This window comes from Miniopterus natalensis, chromosome 2, assembly GCF_054644295.1.
Source record: "Miniopterus natalensis isolate mMinNat1 chromosome 2, mMinNat1.hap1, whole genome shotgun sequence".
Lineage (NCBI taxonomy): Eukaryota > Metazoa > Chordata > Mammalia > Chiroptera > Miniopteridae > Miniopterus > Miniopterus natalensis.
Window position 1 is genome coordinate 51,171,331 of NC_142082.1, and position 20,955 is coordinate 51,192,285.

At 32.1% G+C, this 20,955-nt stretch overlaps 1 protein-coding gene across 14 annotated transcripts in view; it reads left to right on the plus strand.

Annotated features, from left to right (window-relative positions):
* Positions 1-20,955, plus strand: part of MYCBP2 (MYC binding protein 2) — a 256,390-nt gene that overhangs the window by 186,212 nt on the left and 49,223 nt on the right. For 5 of the 14 annotated variants that reach the window (XM_016216450.2, XM_016216454.2, XM_016216449.2 and 2 more), the window contains 5 exons: positions 2,889-2,963; positions 5,793-6,017; positions 6,872-7,004; positions 10,492-10,614; positions 13,231-13,410. In XM_016216450.2, the coding sequence (XP_016071936.2) occupies positions 2,889-2,963; positions 5,793-6,017; positions 6,872-7,004; positions 10,492-10,614; positions 13,231-13,410 (736 nt within the window). The remainder of the gene's footprint in view (positions 1-2,888; positions 2,964-5,792; positions 6,018-6,871; positions 7,005-10,491; positions 10,615-13,230; positions 13,411-20,955) is intronic. The other 9 variants (XM_016216451.2, XM_087814288.1, XM_016216456.2 and 6 more) reach the window with 5 other exon arrangements.

A 20,955-nucleotide genomic window follows, 5' to 3' on the forward strand; every position in this document is an offset into this window, starting at 1 on the left:
ATATGCTATGTTTAATTTTCCTGAGTCATTTTATCTTTTTCACTTTAAAAAATGGCAATTCCAAACTGTGCTTATTTCGCACAATGAAAGAATTATTATCTTTTTTTTCTTTTTTTTTGCATGAGCATTTGACATACCTGGTCATGTATTTTCACCATGAAAATTATTCCATGCATTGAAAGATTATTAGCTTAGAGTTGTGATTTGATGCTCATTAATTTAGTTAGATTTTCAGTAATTTTCTTAACACAAATCTTTTTGCCTTTAAAATAGCCTTTGAAGGCCCTGGCCAATAGCTCGGTTGGTTAGAGCATCATCCAGACTTGCCGAGGTTGCGGGTTCCTCGGTCAGGGCACATACAAGAATCAACCAATGAATCCATGAATAAGTGGAACAACAAATTGATTTCTCTCTCTCTCTCTCTCTCTCTCTCTCTCTCTCTCTCTTTCTCTCTCTCTCTCTCTCTCATTCTCTCCCTCTGTCTCTAAAATCAATTTTAATAAATAAAATAGCCTTTGAGAATAAAATGATTTAGATTTTTTGTAGATTTGTGTGTATGTTTATATATACATGTATGCCATATATATATATATACACACACACACACACACATGTACATGTAGTGGTGCTCATATTAATCTGTGAAATTATAAAATATGAAAGCTAACTTATTTTAATAGTAAGAAATTAAGACTGAAGAAGTTAATATTTTTTATGCATGTTCATATCTTTAAACTTTCCTAAATTTTCAAAAGAAAACTTTGCAAGTATATTTTGTTTTTAAACTCCAGCTTTCTATTTGGCACATTTTTTTATTCCTGATAAATACAGTTTTGTTAGGTTACCACATTTTGAAAATAATAATCTTATAGTAAACCAGTGCAGACTAAGAATTTTCTGTAAATGCAGAACAAAAGCAAAAAAGTGTCAAATTTGAATCCACATATAATTAACGTGTATAAAATGAATTTCATTGACAGTATATTACTATGGTTAGCAGTTATATCACTTTGACATATCCTTGTACATGTTAACTCATGTACTCAGACTTAGAAAACACTTAAGTTCACACTTTGAAACTAAAGAAGGGTACAAGCTTTAAATATTGTCAGTGACCACATTGCTGCTTTATTACTAACTTCACCTGCATTGCTTTTCACATTGCTTTTAGTACTAAAAAAATAAGCTAAAAAAATGCTTTAAAAACTCTTGATACTGTTTTATGTCAAAGATCTGCACCACCATTCCCTGTGAAGGAGAAAAACCATTGAGCAAACATTTCATAAATTCTTATACGTATAGATGAACCAGTAAGGACATTTTCCGCCCCCAAAACAACAGCATTTCAGAATGCTTTACAACATGTTTTGCCTAAAGAGAAAGAACCCCATCCTCTATCCATTTTTAAATATGGAGGGGGGCTCTAGCCAATTTGGCTCAGTGGTTAAACCGTCGGCCTGTGGACTGAAGGGTCCTGGGTTTGATTCCGGCCAAGGGCACATACCTCGGTTGCAGGCTCCATCCCTGCCTCAGTCGGGGCGTGTACGAGAGGCAACCAATCGATGTGTCCCTCTCACATCTATGTTTCTCTCTCCCCTTCCACTTTCTCTGAAAAGCAATGGAAAAAATATCCTCGGGTGAGGATTAAAAATAATAATAATAAATGTGGAGGGGGGTTTTGTTTGGGGTTTTTGTTTGTTTTACACTTATTTGAAGGTATATTATTAGAAACTCATTTTTTCTGGCTTTTATATGTCTGGTATTTATGAGTTAGCATATGTGTATATATGTGGGTATGTGTCTGCATCTGTCTATAGACAAATATACATGAGGAAATTACAGAACTAGAGCATATTAAATAAAATCTTACTATCTAAAATGGCTTGTAATTGGTTGGGAATTATATTGTTTCCTTTTTGTTGAAGACTTGGATGATAACAGCTTTTATTAACATTGGGAATATCCTCATTTTGTCCAAAATACCATTTACACAGTATTTACATAAGCAGTAAAATTGTATACTTGCTACTCACTGGAACTATTTTAATTTCGGATCAGATAAAATACATTCAATAGAAGGATATATCTGTGTTAAATGTGTATCATTTAAATTTTAATTATGGCAGTTTGTGAAAATATTTTTTCTGGGACCATGCTGCTTTGAATTGGTTCTTTTACAGAATATTTTTAGACTTTAATATAGTGACTAAGTGATCTGTGTATTTCCTGAACTTTGAAATGCAGAAAACTTGGCTTGTCTTTTGATAAAAGATTCAGATTGTGTGTGTTTTTCTGTATGCTTTCTTAACAGATTTACTAATAGCTTTCAGTAGCATTTCCAAATGACTTTTTTCATTTGTAGAAGAGAGGAAAATTGAAAAGTGACTTAGATTTTTTTTTTACTTTTTGATGTTTTTGGTACTTTAGAAAGTGATAACTAGTTCACATATATTACATGCCATTATTATTCATAGTAATAGTTGCACTATCTATACAATCTATATTATTCACATTTTCTTTATAAAACCACAAACTGTTTTCTGTCATGAAACAAATCTGGGTTATATTGGAACAGATACGTTGTCAGATAAGGAGTTTTAAGGTTTCCTTCTTACATTGACTGTGTTAAGCTTTAAATCAATGTCTGGCTCTTAATTTTAGTAAATGGCATGACACACTATATCCATGGAGAGCTTTTGACAAAACTTATTAGAATTTCCTTGATGTGTGGTTTACTCAGGTGGCTTCAGTTTCCCTTTAGCAAAATAATATTTCAGTGCTGGTGCTAGAATACAGAACAATGTTGTTACTGTGAACGCATCTTCTGCAGCTGATATCCTGTTCCCTTTCTTTGTTGATATTTTTCTTTCTTAAACTTTGTTGCTCAGAATATCTTTAATGCTAGCCAAGGAGTCAGGGATTTGGACGTATTTTCATGGACTTCCAAAGCTTTTTCCCCCCAGGTGAGTTAACTGTAAGGAACAAGCATACATTATTCAGGTATTTCAGCATGTATAACAAATTTACATTATGTCCTTTGAAGTCTTTGCTTAAAATTAATATTTTTTTTTTTTTACCAAAAATGACCTATACAAAGTGCTGCAGTTGAGTTTCCCTATAATCCTTTTCCCTCTGCTTCTCCCTAAGAGTGTATTGTTAGTTTAAGTTAAACTTTTACATGACTTCAAATTTGCTGTGTTTAATTTTATGACTAGTTTCTCCCACAATTACATACAAGTCTAGCTTTTTCAGAACTAGCTTATTTAGGTGGGAGAGTCTTGACCCTAGGGCCCTTCTGTTTCTTTCTATTTTTCCACAATGCCCTTTTGAATGTTCATCTGAAAATGGGGAAGGACTATAGTTCATTTGCTGGTGCCAGGTCTTACATTCCTATTTTGAATAAAACACGTATTTTAAGATTGCTTGACTATGAAAGGCACAGTTCTGCCTTTATGTCTATAAGTTCTTTTTATACTGTTTAGTATTTAAAAATTGGATAGACTTTGTTTTACATTTAGTGATTTGTATCATTTACTTAACTATTCAATTAAATATTTTAATTAAAGTTCTCAAATTCCTTTAAGTTAATAACTTGCAATTATTATTAGTTTTTGCCAACATCTCTCTGAATGATCAAAAGTTGAAAATACTGTTATACTTAATTAAATGCTCCAGATATATCATTAAATATCAGTGAGATTATTTTTCTCTGAATCTATTAATATTGTTTGTGATTTTAATGCCATACCATGTAATTTTTTTAACTTCAGTTGTAATAAGGACCAACTTGCTTCTTTCAGCTTTGAAGTAGCATGAAGTATTTACTAAAATTGATCATACAAAAGACATTTTTAAATGTTTACTGAAAATCTTGTGAGTGTAGTAGCACAATTTAAACTTACTCTCCATTCATGTGTGCTCTTTATTCATATTGTTTTGCACATAATATGTTTTTGCAGGTATACATGCATGAATATATAAAATGGATATTTTAAGGTTATTTTATATTGTATATCTAGTCTGAATTTTTCAAGTGCTGTATTTAAAATTTTCATTCCCATTAAATTACTGATATATAGCCAAAGAATTTGGATAAGTACAGTATGATAATTACAGTAAGTGTAAATAAATATTGCACGTAGTGCATATTTGTATAACTAAAAATTGATGATTATTGATCACCACAATGCAATGTACAAAATATTATGTAAAGGTTACTGGTCGCTCTAAAATTTTCCCTGACCAAACAGATATTGAATTAAAGCCACAAGTACATAGAATTCTTTAATCCACATTTTTTTAACGTCAAGATTTTATTTATTTTCTACTACATAATGGACATGTTTACATACCTCTTAGTATAAGACTATTTATAGGGATAGACCTATTCAGTAGTATTTTATCTTGCATAATGTGTTAGTGTTTTTTCATTCTTATTCTAACATTACTAAATAGTAATTTTTTTATATAATTGATTTTTAAAAAAATCCTCACCAGAGGATATGTTTATTCATTCGGAGAGAGAGGAAGGGAGAGAGAGAAACATCCATGTGAGAGAAACATTGATCAGTTACCTCCCATGCAAGCCCTGACTGGGGACCGAACACACAACCTAGGTGTGTGCCCTGACTAGGACTCGAACTCGTAACCTTTTGATGTACAGGACGATGCTCCAACCAACTGAGCCACCTGTTCAGGGCTACTAAATAATAACTTTAACTTAATGTTGAGTAAGTGTCCCATTATGATCATCTTTTACTGAATTTCAAGATAGAGCAATTTGTAGAGTATATATATTACTGTATTTAAGATTGCAGTGTAAATCTGTTCTAAAAGAGTAATGATGAAAATGGAAGAATGCCATGTGTGGAACTTTGATTTACATTTAGTTGGAAAGAACATATATGGAAAGGTGGTTATTCCTCTTCCTTGCATTGACATAGGAAACAGTTTCTTCACAGCATCCAGATTCAACAGAAAATTTAGGGCATGATCTATTCTTTCGCTGTAGAAATGACTCTTTTATATCCAAATGCATTATATTTATGTGAAAATGCCTCTTTAATGTTAATTTCTCCTCTTACTAAAAGTATAATCATTTTCTGTTAATAGCTTTAATATATCACTGTTTAATAATGGCCTAGCAAATCTAGCAAGACATTTTTGTTTATACTATATTAAGAAAGTATAAGTTGTTAAGATTTAATAGACATTCTATTTCATTCATAACTAGTAAATATAAAGATGTAGCTATATTTTATACACATTTCTCCATCATTGTTATCTCTGTTTATAGACAAGTCTCCAGAGTCTTCACACCTATTTTCTCTTTTGTAAAAAATTATTCCAGACAAAAGTAGAAGGAAATGAAGTTTTAGGCTTTTAACCCATACCAACATACAGTAATGCAGTAATAATGATTCAAAATTATTCAGCTGTGGTTCACATTGTAAATTATTTTTGTTTCTCCTACTGTTAAATATTTCATTAAAAAATAAAAGTAAAATCATATACTAAGGTAGTTCTCAAATTGTGGTAGGCAAAAGACTGGGGGGTTCAATTGCTATCCTGCTATAGTTTCTTCTCTTCAACTTTATTTTAATTATTATTAAGCATTGAAAGACTGAATGACCTTTAATGGTAGTATTGACTAATACTTCAGTTATCTTTCCATGTGTGTTCTATTTCTTAATTGAAAATATAGAATTGTTGTAAAAGCTATTAATAGGAAAATTTTGAAAGTGATAATAGATTGTATTTTTTTTATTTTTTTTTCCTATTTAAATTTTCAGGAACCTAAAACTAATACTGATGACTTTTTCAAAGACATAAACTCCTGCTGCCCACAGGAAGCAACAATGCAAGAACAAGAAATGCCATTCTTGCGAGGGGGTCCGGGCATGTACAAGGTAGTGAAGACGGGACCTTCTGGCCACAACATCAGAAGCTGCCCTAACCTTAGAGGTATCCCAATTGGAATGTTAGTTCTGGGAAACAAAGTCAAAGCAGTGGGAGAGGTATGGATTCTTGTAGCTTCATGACTTCTAAGATATTCATTTTTAATGTAATACAACAAAAGCATCTCTTTTTTCCAAAGGTTGCCATTTCCATCCCAGGTTTTTAAATGCTAATGTTCTTTATCTTTATTTGTATTGAAAATCCTTATGTAATTTTCCTGTGCTTCTTTTCTAATAATTTTATTCTCATAATTATCCTTGTAAAAATTATATTATCAAAATGATTTGTATGTATAATATAAATGTTTGGTATTTGCATATATCTTTTTATTATGATAAATGTACTATACTGCCATGGATTAACAGCACTTTAAAATATTTGCTATGGATCAGTATGGAGATGTAGTATATACAAAGGGTTTCATTTCTTTGTTCCCATTCGTGTGTCTCACTGAAGTCCTGAGCAAATAAAATTACTTTTTCATCAACTGTGGCATTTGCCTCAGCTGATGAGCTTAAAGATGTAGTGTGTCATGCTATTTCTCAGTGTCAGGGTCATTTTCAAGTTGCATTATAGGCACTAACAACCTAAATAATAGAGTACGTTGTGTTATGACATTTTAGGTGTCTTATAAGAGCCATGTGTTTTTGGGTAACATTTAAAATTATTTAGGGATTATCCTGTGCCTTAAGAATTATTATTTTAACTGAAATCATAAATAAGCAGTATTTTGCACAACTTTTTATTAATGTCTGTCTTACCTCATGCTGTGGTCTTAATTTCAGAAACTAATTTCATGGTAGATATTTATTGGGATGATTGCACTATTCAAGCTCTTAAACTTTTGCTGGTTTTCAGTCTGAGTGCCCTGAAAGAATCAAGCCAATCAACCATGCTTTTTGTTATGTACTAGGTAACCAATTCTGAAGGTACATGGGTGCAGCTGGATAAGAACAGCATGGTAGAGTTCTGTGAGAGTGATGAAGGAGAGGCATGGTCCTTAGCTAGAGACAGAGGCGGAAACCAGTACCTCCGACATGAAGATGGCAAGTTGGCTTAAATTTGTGATTTATTCCAATTAACCTTTGAAATGCAGAAGTTTAAAGTGTATTGTATTTCTTTTATTGTACAGAGCTTTTTGTGTGTTTATTTTTTAAGTAAAAGCAACACTAAATGTAATTAATTCTTACAGTTGTTAACATTTGTTTGTAAAAAAAAAAAGAGTTCTAAATGAATACACATCAAAGAAGAGAATTAAAAGAAAATGTGGAACATATGGGTCCATCTTTGTAAGAGTGCTTTTGATTAATAAGAATTTATGTGATCATTCTTCTGTGCCAGTCCAGGACTGAATGTTTTACCCTTTCTTCCACTAAATGGAAGTTTGGTTTTCAAACCATCATAGTACTTCTCCCAGGCAATTTCATTTGATTGAATTTTGTCTCAGGAAGAAACAGTAAATAAATGCAAAGCATCTTTTGGGGGTTTCCTATTTTGTTGTTTGCATTTCAACTTGAAACTTCATTTTACCTTTTCAACAGTGATCTCATTTTATAAAAGATTTTCCATTTTGTCCCCTCTCTATTCTCATGGTGGCAAAAACTTGTTCTTCAGAGTTCAGATCACATCACTTGAGTGAAGCTTTATTTAATCCTAACTAGGTCAAGAATTCCCTCAGTGTTCCTAAAGAACTGTATTCACCACTAGAACAAAACATATTATATTGAAATTAATTTTTACTTCTTCATGTTCAGAGTGTGAGTTCCTTATCAACAGGCAGAGTTTTTTGCTCACTAAGTTTTATAACTTTAAGTTGAGTCACAAAAATACTATTAAGGGGACATCAAAATAAATGGGTAAGTCAAGCAGAGACTTTTCTACTAAATCCCAGAAATATAGGATAATGTAACAGGACATGCTTCTTTTCCAAAAAAGAATAAACCTGGCCAGTGTGGCTCAATGCATTGAGCGTTATCCCATGCACCAAGAGGTCGCCGGTTCAAATCCTGTTCAGGGCACATGCTGGGTTTGCAGACTTGGTCCTCAGTAGGGGGTGTGCAGGAGGCAGCTAATTGATGTTTCTCTCTCATCTGTTTCTCTCTCTGTCTCTCCCTCTCCCTTCCTCTCTCTCTCAAAAAATAAAAATAAATATTTTTTAAAAAAAGAATAAACAAAATATTCATTATCCAGGAGATAATATGGCTATAAGCATAAATAAATTAAAAAAAGTTTTGAAACCTGTTTGAATGACAGAGTACATTTGGATGTATTAACATTATACATAAAAAATTCTCCTATTTTTCCCCAAAGTAAGCCTTTGAGATAGGTTACATAATCTTCATTTTACTGGTAAGGAAACTAAAGCTCATAGAATTTAAAATGGCTTGCCTGCAGTTATACAACTGGATATATGGCAGATGTAAGACTGAGCCAGAATCTTCGTTTATATTTCAAAAATCTGTGCTTATTACACCATTCCACACTGCTTCAATAATTCATTGAACACGATTTGAGAACCTACTCTCTTCCTTGTCTCTACAGATAAATTTTTCTTAGTTAAAAATGACACGGTCATAAAATAATGTTGAGATGGTAGAACTATTCTTCATTATGTTTAGGAAAAGAAAGGGGCTTCGTTTGATGTAAATCAGACGTTTTATAAAATAACCTTTCCATTTACAATATACTTACTACATATTACAATATATTTATTACATATTCATAAATTCTTAAGTATTTTCATTATATAGGCATATTCAGATATAAATGAAAGTACCTAAAGTGAGACCAGCTTTATGTAAGACATAGTTAAATAATATGAGAATGATAGGTGACTGTCAGGTTTTTTTCCAGCTTAATCATCATTTTAACTGGCAACATAGTACAGTGTATAAGAGTGGACTCTGGAGCTGTACTGCCAGGTCACAGATGCCAACTCTACAACTTTTAAAGTTATGTGATCTTGGCCAGTTTACCTAATATCTCTGTGCCTTGGTTTTTTTCATTTACAAAATGAGGATACTTTATAGGTTTGATATGAAAGAGAAATAAATAATAAATAACAATGACTTAATGATCCTTTGTTCTTTACATATATATATAGTCATAATGTGAGTCTTAATTGTTTTTAACATAAAAGCTGGGGTGATAAAGACATGATAAGAAGTTGGTGCTTTAAAACCACTAAGATTAGTTGATAACGGTATCCAAATAGTCTGCTCATTGATATTAGTATGTAACTACTTGATATGAAAATAAGGGGAGTTGGCACTATAGTAATTTATTTGTATAAAGTAGTATGAGCAAAACAAAAGCTTTCCTCTTTGTAAAAATTCTTTATTGGTCTTTGGTATCCATAGATAAAACTAGTATGCAAAGTTACTGCTATCTACGGTGAGAACAGATTTCACACTTGGTGCTAGGCCATTTTGAGCCTAGAGGGTAAGAGCGATGCTGTCTTTTCCATTCAGATGACGGTTCATGAGTATTTTTCAGAAGAAATATTCCATTGCTGAAATACCTTATTACGAATAGCATTGCCTAAGGGGAGTGCTATGATTGGTTTATTGAAAAAAGTCTAAAAATGCTGGTAAAGGGGTAGATTGTACAGTACCACAGGTACAGCAGAATTCTGATTTAAGGGTGGAAGAAAACATTCTACCATGTTCTTCTAGTTCTAGTTTCTGTTTAAAGGGATATTGACGTTTAAAAAATTTGACTTTTAAAAAATAAAAACTTTGTTATTTATAATGTTATTTTTAAAGAAGTACTTTTTTCTCCTTTTTACCTTTCATTTAGCAGTCTTTATTTTGCCTTTGTTAGCTGGCATTATATAATATTTGATTAAGGTATTAGTGTTTTTAGTATTATACCAAATAGAATTTTATAGCCATTTGATTTTTAATAGAGGATTAACTTAGTTTATGAATTCTATGTTGCATTGTTGCCATTTGTAAACTAGATAAAATATTTGCCATTTCTTTCTTAAAATAAGAATTCTAATATATTTGTTGACTTCAGTTCTGACTACATGACCTGGTTTATCTTCATTTTATTTAAGGAAAAATATCTTTATATAATAAGTAAAAATAAGTTAAAATTTAAATTTTCAATATTCTCATTCGAAATTTAAATATTTCACAAGTGAAAATTCCTTTTGGTACCAAATACTGGTTTATAAGGCATCCATTTTTGTTTCGTAAAATACCCTGGTATAAATTTGTTACAAATATGACTTTCCGGTCCAGAAATATTAGTGTACATTCAATGATGTATTTCTACCACAATAAAAATAAGTTGGCTCCATAAGAGAATATCCCATTTATAAACTTCACTGTGTATTTGATAAATGAAAACAAAGATTTGTCATGTACTTTGTATCAGTGACCTAATTGGTAAACTTATTATCAAATCTAAATGTGAGGCTATTTAAAATCTGACCACCATAAAATCTTTTTTGTAATTTTCTCTTTATTTTTTGAATAGGGGATAGCTCATAAGAAACTAATTGTATAGCTGTGCCTTTTATTGTAGAACAAGTTCTTCTGGATCAAAACTCTCAGACTCCTCCTCCAAGCCCTTTCTCAGTACAAGCTTTTAATAAAGGGGCAAGTTGCAGTGCCCAAGGATTTGATTATGGACTTGGAAATAATAAAGGTAGGTGTTTAAAAGTAGTCTTTTACATACCTAATTTTAATACTTTTATTACCTTCTCCTCTACCCATTTTATTACTCTTTACCCACAAAACTTCATTAAAGTTTGTTCCTAGAAAACTAACAATCAAATGTTTACAAAGACATTTCTTTAGTATTTTTGTTTTTGTCAGTTTTAGCTTTAAGTTTATAATTAAGTTTACTTATTCCTGTTTTAAAGACACTCATTTTTAATTCACATCATAAAGATTTGTGTCACTGTATCTAGTCAAAGAACTGTTTTCTATCATCTGCTTATTATTAGGAGTAATGTTAATAAGCAAAAAGAACTTTCCAAAGTGATTCATTTAAAAATCAAAATATTTTAAGTAATATTTTAAAATAATATTGCATATCAGCTTTATTAAATTTGTGGGGTTTTGAATGTCTAACCAAGTTATCTTAGTTAATTTAGAATTACATGACATGATATCTTGGGGTTTGGTATGTATAATGAAGCCAAAAATTATAAAAAGAAAAACAAAAACCCTAAGCCATATGGATATAAAATGTATATAACTTTTTGGGCTGCACTAATGGAAGAGACCGGCATCATGGACAGTTGAAACAAGTTATTTCAAAATAATTTATACCTGAATTTCATCCAAAATTTCATTTGTGTGTAAATCAGACACATTCATGTTCTTTCCTGTGACTCCTTCAGATCAGCCATATTGTCAGCAGGTAGCACCCAGTTGGATGATAGGTAAGAGGTAGAATAATTCATGGAAATAATCTTAATTTAAAGTGTTATTTAAACTAATTCACAGGATTTGATTTCAAGAAATAGTTTGATTATATCTGACTGGGAAAGCAAGTAAAATAATTAATTAGTCTACTAAAAACAAAGTTACATCAATGTGAGGAAATATTCAATTTAAAATAAAACTACTTTGTATGATATTATTTTCCACAGTATATTTTTATGAGGGAAGCCCAACTACAAGATTTCTTTTTGTTTTGGCTCCCCCTACTCTATTGTGTTGGTCTCTCTTACAGGTTTGTGTACTACATGCTCTCTCATTTCTGGTAGTTCAAATTTCAATTAACTTTAGCTATATCTTCTTACTTACATAGGCTAAATTCTTGGTGGTGTCTTATTTTTGCCCCTTTCTACCTTTGTCAATCCCTAAGTTAAAATCTCAATGCTTACTTACCACTATTATACTTCTATAGTAATCTGTTTTAAAGCCATGTTTAATTCAGTTTGTATACTTTCAGTCTCTCAAATGTCTAAATTGTACTGGTGGCTATCACTTTAAATCAGTATTTAAAGTATAAGTTATTAAAACATCATAAAAATCAACTTTCAAGAGATGCAAGCATTGCTGGCAACAGGTATTATTAAATAGAAATGACATTCTTTAAAGTATGATTTGCTAATACTGCTCAAAATAGCATGCAATTATTAATAGGCTTTTTAAATATTTAGATGAAGCAAAGAAATATTAAGAAACTTTAACCTGAGTAAATATATCTACCATTTATTTATTATCTTACCTTTAACAATAGTTCCCATTTTATTTAACTCATTATACTATTCAAGGTCAAGAATGTATTTTTTGCAAAAATTCTTTTTCTATATAAAATTCATCCTAATATTTAAAATTTTTTTTGTAACCTACAGCATTAATTTTTTAAAAAGTAAAGATGTGTAGCTTTTGTACACAGTTCTTTCCATATAAATCTATTCTTGTTGGTGCTTCATTTGAAATTTTCATTTATGAAACTTTATTATATTTAAGGAATGTGGCTGGAAAGGTACTGTTTTCCAGTTTGTGCCTATGTCTGGATATATTTTTTCCTCTTAAGCATCATTTAAACTATTTAATATATATATTATCATAAATTAGGAGCTATCATCTATCCAGTTATTATTTCATATTTTTAAAATGCTCTTCTGTTAATGTCCATTGTATTTAACTTGAAGGGAAAATATCAGAATTCATATTTGCGATACTATTCAAATTAGGTACCTCATATTCCTTTTTCTTATTGTCTTATGGATTTTAATATTACCCATTAAAGCAAAAGAGTTCATGCTTTTAAAAATGTCTAATTTATTTAGCAGTAACAATTTTAGAAAAGAAAATATTAATTTATAACTGTAATATAAATTTATTACTAAGTTAATAACATATACTTTGCCTCCCTTGAATCCTACATTTTTTAAAAAACTCATCTTATTTGCTTATTTTCTGCATGAAGTGTACTGTATATGAGGCAGGGTGATATTAGTCATTGTCAGGTACCACATAGAAGACATTTACTTAGATCTTCATTTATACTTATGTGATGTTCAACGTTTCATAGATTCTTCATAGATTTCGTATTCTCCCATGCTGCTGCTAGATGTTGTATATGAATTTAAATGGGTTTGGGCTGTTATAATAAATTTTGTGGGTTGCTTCCAATATTAAAACAGCATTCAACTTTTGGTCCCTAATTTCAGGATAATGATCACCAACTTCCACACATTTCTGAATTGGCATAGTTTTATTTAGTGTCTGACTTTATCTGAATGTCATAAAGCACCACTTAACTTTGCCATTTTGGGTGTTAATTAATAACAAGTTGTAGTTTTGACTGTTTTGCCCACTGCAGGTGACCAACTGAGTGCCATATTGAATTCAATTCAGTCACGGCCCAATCTCCCAGCTCCTTCCATCTTTGATCAAGCTGCAAAACCTCCCTCTTCCCTAGTTCACAGCCCATTTGTGTTCGGACAGCCCCTTTCCTTCCAGCAGCCTCAGCTTCAGAGTAAGTCTGTCAGTCTTACCTGCCTCATCAAGCTATTTCTGAAGCTTTCTTCTGAGTTATCAGTTACTAATTATTTACCAACTCAACAGACTGGTTTTATTTTATCAGAATGTTATTCCTTCCCACATTTTTGAAACATTTAAGCTATTCTGAGCTAAGACATTCTGCAGCTAAGACATTTGTTTTTAATCATACTTTTTTTAAGTGTAGTGATTATGACTATTATGCTTTTTATTCTAATCCCTGTATTAGCAAATATATACTATAAAACATGTTAGGAAAAACATTTAATTTAAAATTTTCTTTTATAATATGCATTACTATGCTAAGCACCAGCTACAGGGATACCTTTCTTAGGTTTCTGTTGGGTTTTTGTTACTTAGAGGTGCCTTAAGAGAATAAACCTATTTTACTATTCCAGTAGGTAGAGGAGAGTCTGTACTGGGCAGGTTTGTTTCTTTTAAGTGAATTTGTTATTCATAAAATGTATAGCAACTTAGGTTTCCAATTTTTCTCAAATTGTTGTTTCTTCTCTTGCTTTTTATTTTTTTGCTGCTATTCTCATTCTTAATACACTAAACTGATCATTTGATTCCAGTTCTGCCTCCTAGGATTGCTCTAGTGCATCAACCATGATAGTAACTCACACCAATATAGAAAATAGAGCCAAAGAAATTACACTTTACTGAGTGGGGTTTTTTTCTTGATGATCTCCTGACACTCCCACATAAACTTCTCTTAAGTTCCTTACAATATGACAGCATGTTCTTCTTGACCTTCAATTCACATGTTGGCTATACAGTATGTAAATACACTCACTGAGTGAGATAGCTTATGAAAGTCTTAGCTTAAACACCCGTTCTTTGGATTCATATGTGTGACCTCTTTGGTTTAATAAATTACATCCACACTGATGTCTAAGTTATTTTTCTATAAAATTACTTTGATAACTGTTATTAGGATTACTTAAGATAATGCCAACTCATTTAGTTTTTATTAAAAACTAGGGTAGTATATAGTTAGCAAATGATGTTATTCACTATGATATAATTCTTAGGTAAAGCATATGCAAGAGTATAAACTTTTCTAGATATGTACTATACATAAGGAAAGTTCATTTAATGAAGTTAATTTAGAAATATAAGTAGTATCAATTTAGCTAATCATTTCTATTCATATATGATATTCACTTGAATTCTCTTAAAATAAGAATTTTAAGGAAGTATAATAGTGTCACGTGTGTGAAATAGTTTTTTTCTTCCTTGATAAGCATTACAGAAGACTAAAAGGGAACTAAAGGCTTAGTTTATGCATTTTATGGAGCAACAGACTTTTTACACTTAGATGCATTCAGGTTGCAGGAAGTTTTAAAGGTAAGGACAAGGGGAAAAACAAAGGAAAATAAATTTTAATCAAGCAGAAAATTCATATATTTTGTGTGTGTGTGTATATATATATATATATATATATATATATATATATATATATATATAGTATATGAAATTTTTAAACAGAAAGTACTCTGATAATGTCATAATGGCAGCAGACAAGAGAACTAAAGAATAAGGACCTTTGTGTTCTATCTAAAGGGTCATTACCAGTCTTCTCAAAAACAAGTGTAATTACTATTTTTATTTTACTAAATGATTTAATGAAATATTTCAAAATAAACTTTCAAGACTATGATAAATCAGATTTGTCTCTTTGAAATGATAATAAGTTTCCAGCTGACATATGTCAATATAATTTTATGCATATTGTGTCTAAGTGTTATCAGTACCACCACTTCCTTTACCACCATCTTGGGGCAAATTTGAAGTCATGGCCTAGAAATGTCTCACCAATTTTCTGAATCATTACTTGCCTGTACTGCAGCAATGGGAATTAATTAGATCTTTTTTACAAACTTCTTATTCTCAGCAGAATATCACTGAAGGCTGACTTCCAAATCCCAGAAACCAGAAGTCTTAATCTTTAGCATAACTAAAAAAAGCTATGGAATCCAGAAATTGTTTTACTATTTTGGAAATAAAGTAGAATTGTGTTGATCATATATTATTAAAAAATTAAATGTGGCAGAGTGCCCATTGTTAAGACCACCCGAGTAAGTTATCCTTCCCTGAAATTCACTGCCATCCATTCCTGTGGCATTTCATGTTGTTTTAAAAGGTGGATTATGCATACTCCCTTTACTAGTTAGGAAAATGAGAAACATTTTTGTTTTATACTTTTCTGATACTGAAATAAAACATGTATAGAAAACCATATTGTTAATTTTTGCTTATATGATCATCACCACTATGTAATAAACACTGTACTTAAGCACTTTAATACATCCTCATTTGAGATAATGTCTCCATTTTACAAGTAAGGAAACAGGCTTAGAGAGAATAAATTATTTGCTATAGAAATATTCATAGTAAGATGGTAGATCCAGAATATGAGGCCAGTACTACTAACTGCAAAGGCCATGTTTTTAAATATTCAACTTTGCCTACTGATAAATAATGTAAAGTCTGTTCTTTTATATATATATATGGATATAATTTCTGCTTATATTTAGTTCTGGCATCTAGAGTATTAGCTTTACTTGGATTGATTATTCTTTCCCTTTATAGTTTAATTTTAAGAATGTAGCTTGGTTTGAAAGGAAAAAATTTCCTAAATGTCATAACTTAAGTTCCCAGCCAAGTAGACGAGGTCTACAGAGATACACAACTGGCCCTCGCGTCAGCTGTATCTAACATTTCTATGAGCATGATTATTAATGATTCTTTAGGGGTTTTTTTCCTGAAACATATTTTTTTCACTAATCTCTGCAGTTTGAAATAATATGGCACATTAAGTTAACTTGGTGATTTTTTAATTAGCAAAATTATTTTATTACAAATGTATACATACAAATTATTTCACCAGTTATTCTAGTGAAATAGAATAATTACAGAAATGAAAGTTATTAACTTTCCTTGTCTTACCATGTGTGTATGTGTACAGGCATGAGAGAGAAAAAGAAGTATATTCTACAGTTTACTCTTCTGTTTCAAAATTATTTATGTAAAAACTTAGTAAGCAGTTTGGCAATAAGATTCTAGTGGACTGAGGTAGAGAATGATATCTGTGCCTGCTCTCTTAAGATTTACTCTACAGGGAAAGGAAAAAACATATAAAGTGAAACCAGGAGAGAGGATGTGAGATCTGGAGAGGTTTTTGTTTTACTTGTTTTTTAAGTGGGAGCCAGTCTTGAAGGAAGACAGTTTTCTGGCTTTGTTTTGAAATAATAATAATCACATCAAGGTTGTTTTCTAAGTAGAATGACCCAGTAGAGAGAGAAATTGGTGATGCAGGAGACGGGAGAATTGCTAGAACGATATTCTTGCATAGGAGAGAAGATGAAATCTAATGCAAAGTGAGAAGGTTGGCTAAGTAGGACCACAAATAGTTTATCCGTCATAATAGGAGAGAAAGAAAAAGGTATAGTGTTAGGAGCTCCAGGATGTTCTCCTTTTGTTTTGGTTTTTTTTCTTAGTAAAATAGGGAGCTGTCAGCAGCCCAGAGTTACCAGGTGGAGAGTGTGTTGGTAATTTGAGAAAAGAAGAGAAGGTATGAAATAGTAATAGCTAACACATGTAAAACATTTACCATACAACATGCACCGTTTTAACCACGTCATATGAATCACCGTTTGATCATGCTAGAGAGCATGCTTCAGTTGAGAAACTTCATGCATTCATAGCTTAGAGTATTAATGCCCTAGTGGCAGCATCTTACACTAGAGAGACTGGCCATCACGAAGGGTCTTATAAGCCATACTTAGTAGGTTAGACTTTATCCTCTGAGTACAGGGAATAAAGGGGAGGGAGCAGATGAAGGAAATATGTAGTTCCACAGAATTTTAAACAAAAGGAGTGACAGGATCAGTATTACATTTGTGAAAGAACTGAAAATATTTTGAGAAAGGTCCTGGAGAAAGGGTGAATGTTAGAGGCAGGAAGTCCAAAGAAAAGCTGAGTAGAGCTTAAACTAAGGAAAATTACTGTGGGAATGTAGGAGAAGGAACAAGTTTAGAAATATTTAGGCTGTAAAATGCACAGGTCATGCTAATCACAGTTGTGAGAGCCAGTCTAGAAGGAAGACAGTTTTCTGGCTTTGTTTTGAAAATTAAATTGCTTACCTAATACCAGTACACAAATTATAAAGCAGGTTTTAAGGAAAAATGAGTTCAGTTGGGTAACTTAGCTCCAGTAAACTGTAATATAATATGAATATGGAAAACATAGTTAGCATTTCCAAACTAACAGTGGCATTGTTGACTGATAAGTTGTAAATATATCATCAAATTATTTATATATACATTTTTGGTAAGAATGAATCATTAAAGCATTTTAATGATTTTGCAATTAATTTAGAAAGCTGGCTTTTTTCTTTTAATCCTTACCTGAGGACATTTTTTCATTGATTCCAGAGAGAGAGGAAGGGAGGAAGAAAGAGGAAGAGAGAGAGAGAAGCATCAATGTGAAAGAGAAAATTAATCGGCTGCCTCATGCAGTGCCCTGACCGGGATCAAAACCGCAACTTGGGTGTGTGCCCTGACAGGGATTCAAGCCCATGACCCTTCGGTGCACATGATGACACTCTAACCATTGAGCCACACTGGCTAGGGCTCAAAAGCCTTTTTAAAAGTATTTAAATTCTATTTTCACATTAGGCCTTTCTTATCTCCCACTCTTCTCTAAATCTTCTACACTGTAGTATATCTCATTACTTAGACTTAGCAAAGCTAAAACTAAATATTGTTACAGCTTTATTGAAATTTAATTGTAGACATTTTGATGGGTTTTGGGCATATTCATATACTGTGATACCATCACCAAAATCAACTAAATGTTTATCTTTTAAATCAGACTTTTCATCCCTTATCATTAGGGATTTACTTTATTCTCCCTACTTCCTTTAGTATATTTAAGAAATATGTCATATAATGGTATAATTAATTTTAGTGTTCAAGGGGCCCAAGATGTCAGCTAGCTTTCATTTTGGAGATAAGGGAATCCTCAGACTTGCCCAGAGTTACACAATTAACTGGCAAATTTAAGACTTGAATAAGAGATATTCTTAACTCACTCCCAGTAATTTTATTTTTCCAATTACATCTCAGTTACTGTACATAAACTGTTAAAACTGCAAAAGCCAAGGGGTCAGTTATTCTAACCTTATTTTATACCTTAAATCCCTTGGTAACATCCCTGTTAAACTTTGCCAGATGGGAAACTCACATTAGCACAAGGCTGTTCTGGTTGTCCTCAGTTTGTTAAAGAATATGGAAACAAAACTGCCCCCCTCCTCCCAATAACAATAAAAGAATGGAGCAACGCTTCTAACTCATCCATGGTTGATACTTTTCCTGGGTTTGAGGCAGTGACCAGGGCCTGCTTTTTTTTTTTTTTTCTTTCTCCAAACAAAAGGCTATTTTATCCTAAAAGCCTTTTAGTTTTGGTTTCAGTTTTAGCTGTCTTTGTGCTACCTAAGTGTTGTATCCTTCTGAAGGCAGGACATGGTTATGGTTAATCACCTGATAAAAGTGTCTGTTTTCTCTGATGTATCGATATTTTTTCCCTTGCAACTAATAGGCGGTTTGTAGAGAACTAGATTTTTATTCTGAGAGCATCACCAGCCCTTTTGTGTGTCAAGTTTCTGTTCAAGGAGCAATCCTTAATCTTTCTTGGAATTTTTTGAAATTATTCTTTTTAAGGACTAGGGTATATACACATCAAATTTTACTCCAAATTTTCCTATCTTGTCCATCACAAACTCTGAAATAACATGCTTTTCCCTAATGTTATATCTTTTTACCATATTTAGTAGGGATTTACTGTACATTCAGTAATATGTTACATATGTTTTATCCAAGTACAGTTGTGTCTAGAAGTCATTTAGAGACCGTTTTGAGGGTTATCCATCTTATTTTCATTCCTCTTCCTTCCTACGTGCATATTATGTGGATTAATGTTATATTTTGGTGAAAAGCTTATTTCTATTTTATCCTTATTTGGAAATTTTGTTCTAGCTTTCTTTTATTATTCACTTAGTACACTAACATTTATGTAAATAATCCTTAGTTCCTAGTCCAGGTCGGAAGCTTCTTTAGCATTCACATAGTTAAATGTTTCTCCTGATACATTTACTAGGATTCTGGATATATATATATTATGCAGTAGTATTGCATACCGTCAATGTATCTCTTAAGGTTTACTTTCCTTTTTAAAATTGAAAAACATAAATCTTTTTAAGAAGTTAACTATTATCAAAGTATATTTAAATGAGCAAATTTTGTAAAAATTATTTGTGTAGCCCAAGTGTTAGTCACAGCTTAATTCCTAGGCATTAACAATAACCCTTTTAGACTTTCACAAAATTTTTCTTCTTACTCTTGCTCAACCGGAATCATACTTAAGAATCCAGTCTCTCTAGGCTTTGTAACTTTGAAAAAGGCTCCAAGCTCTGGCCAGTGTTGCTCAGTTGGTTGGGCCTCATCCCATGCACTGGGAGGTTGACAGTTGGATTCCTGGTCAGGGTACATGCCTGGGTTGTGGGCTCGATCCCCAGTAGGGGCGTACAGGAGGCAGTCGATGGATGCTCTGCTCCCAGTCTATGTTTCTCTCTCCCTTCCTCTCTCTCTGAAAATCAATAAAAATATTTTAAAAAAGAAAAATACTTCAGGGCTATTTTGTTTTCAAAACCTTTTTCAGGAGTTTGTTCTTAAACCTCTAACATCTTATCCTACAAGTGTCCTCATGGTTTTTCACATTTATGTTTGTGGGCGCTTCTAATTAAGATAGTATTCTGATTTCCTGCTTCTTTGTCCAGTTTTCACAGATTTTAGCAACCAAACCACAAGACTGTATCCTTACACCGATGGCATTTGAATCCCCTTGAATTAACTCTTCCAGTCAAAAGCTGGCATCCTCCTAATGATATTTTCAATGAGAGTTACAGACTATGTATTATATGAGATTTAAATAGCGTAAGAATTTCTTCCGTAGTGCTCGTTATCTTTTGAGTTTTATAGAGTTCAAAAAAAAGGATTCTCAAAAATATTAAAACTTTGACTTTTTTTTAACTTAGTTGAAAATGATTTGATGGCATGTGGCACATCCCTCTGTCCACTCGTACCATTCTCTCTTGAACCCACTGCCAGGTGTTCTTGTAGCTGTCCTTACCCACAGAAATTGTTGTAGTCAGTCTTTGACTTTTTTTTTTTACTAAATTCAATTGTCAATTCCAAGATCTCATTTTACTTGATTTATCAGCAGTGTTAGACAGGGTTGACCTTTCTTCCTTGGAATTCCTTCTTTGTCTGCCGACTATTTCCTGCCTCACCAGCTGTTCCTTTCCAGTCTCTATTCTGCATCCTCCTGTATTCTGTATTCCTAGGAACGTCCCAGGGCTTTGGTCTCTTCTAGACCTCACTCCCTAAGTGTTCTTATCCCGACATGGAATATTACCCGAATCTTCATGTTTATGACTCCCAACATTCTCACCACTTGA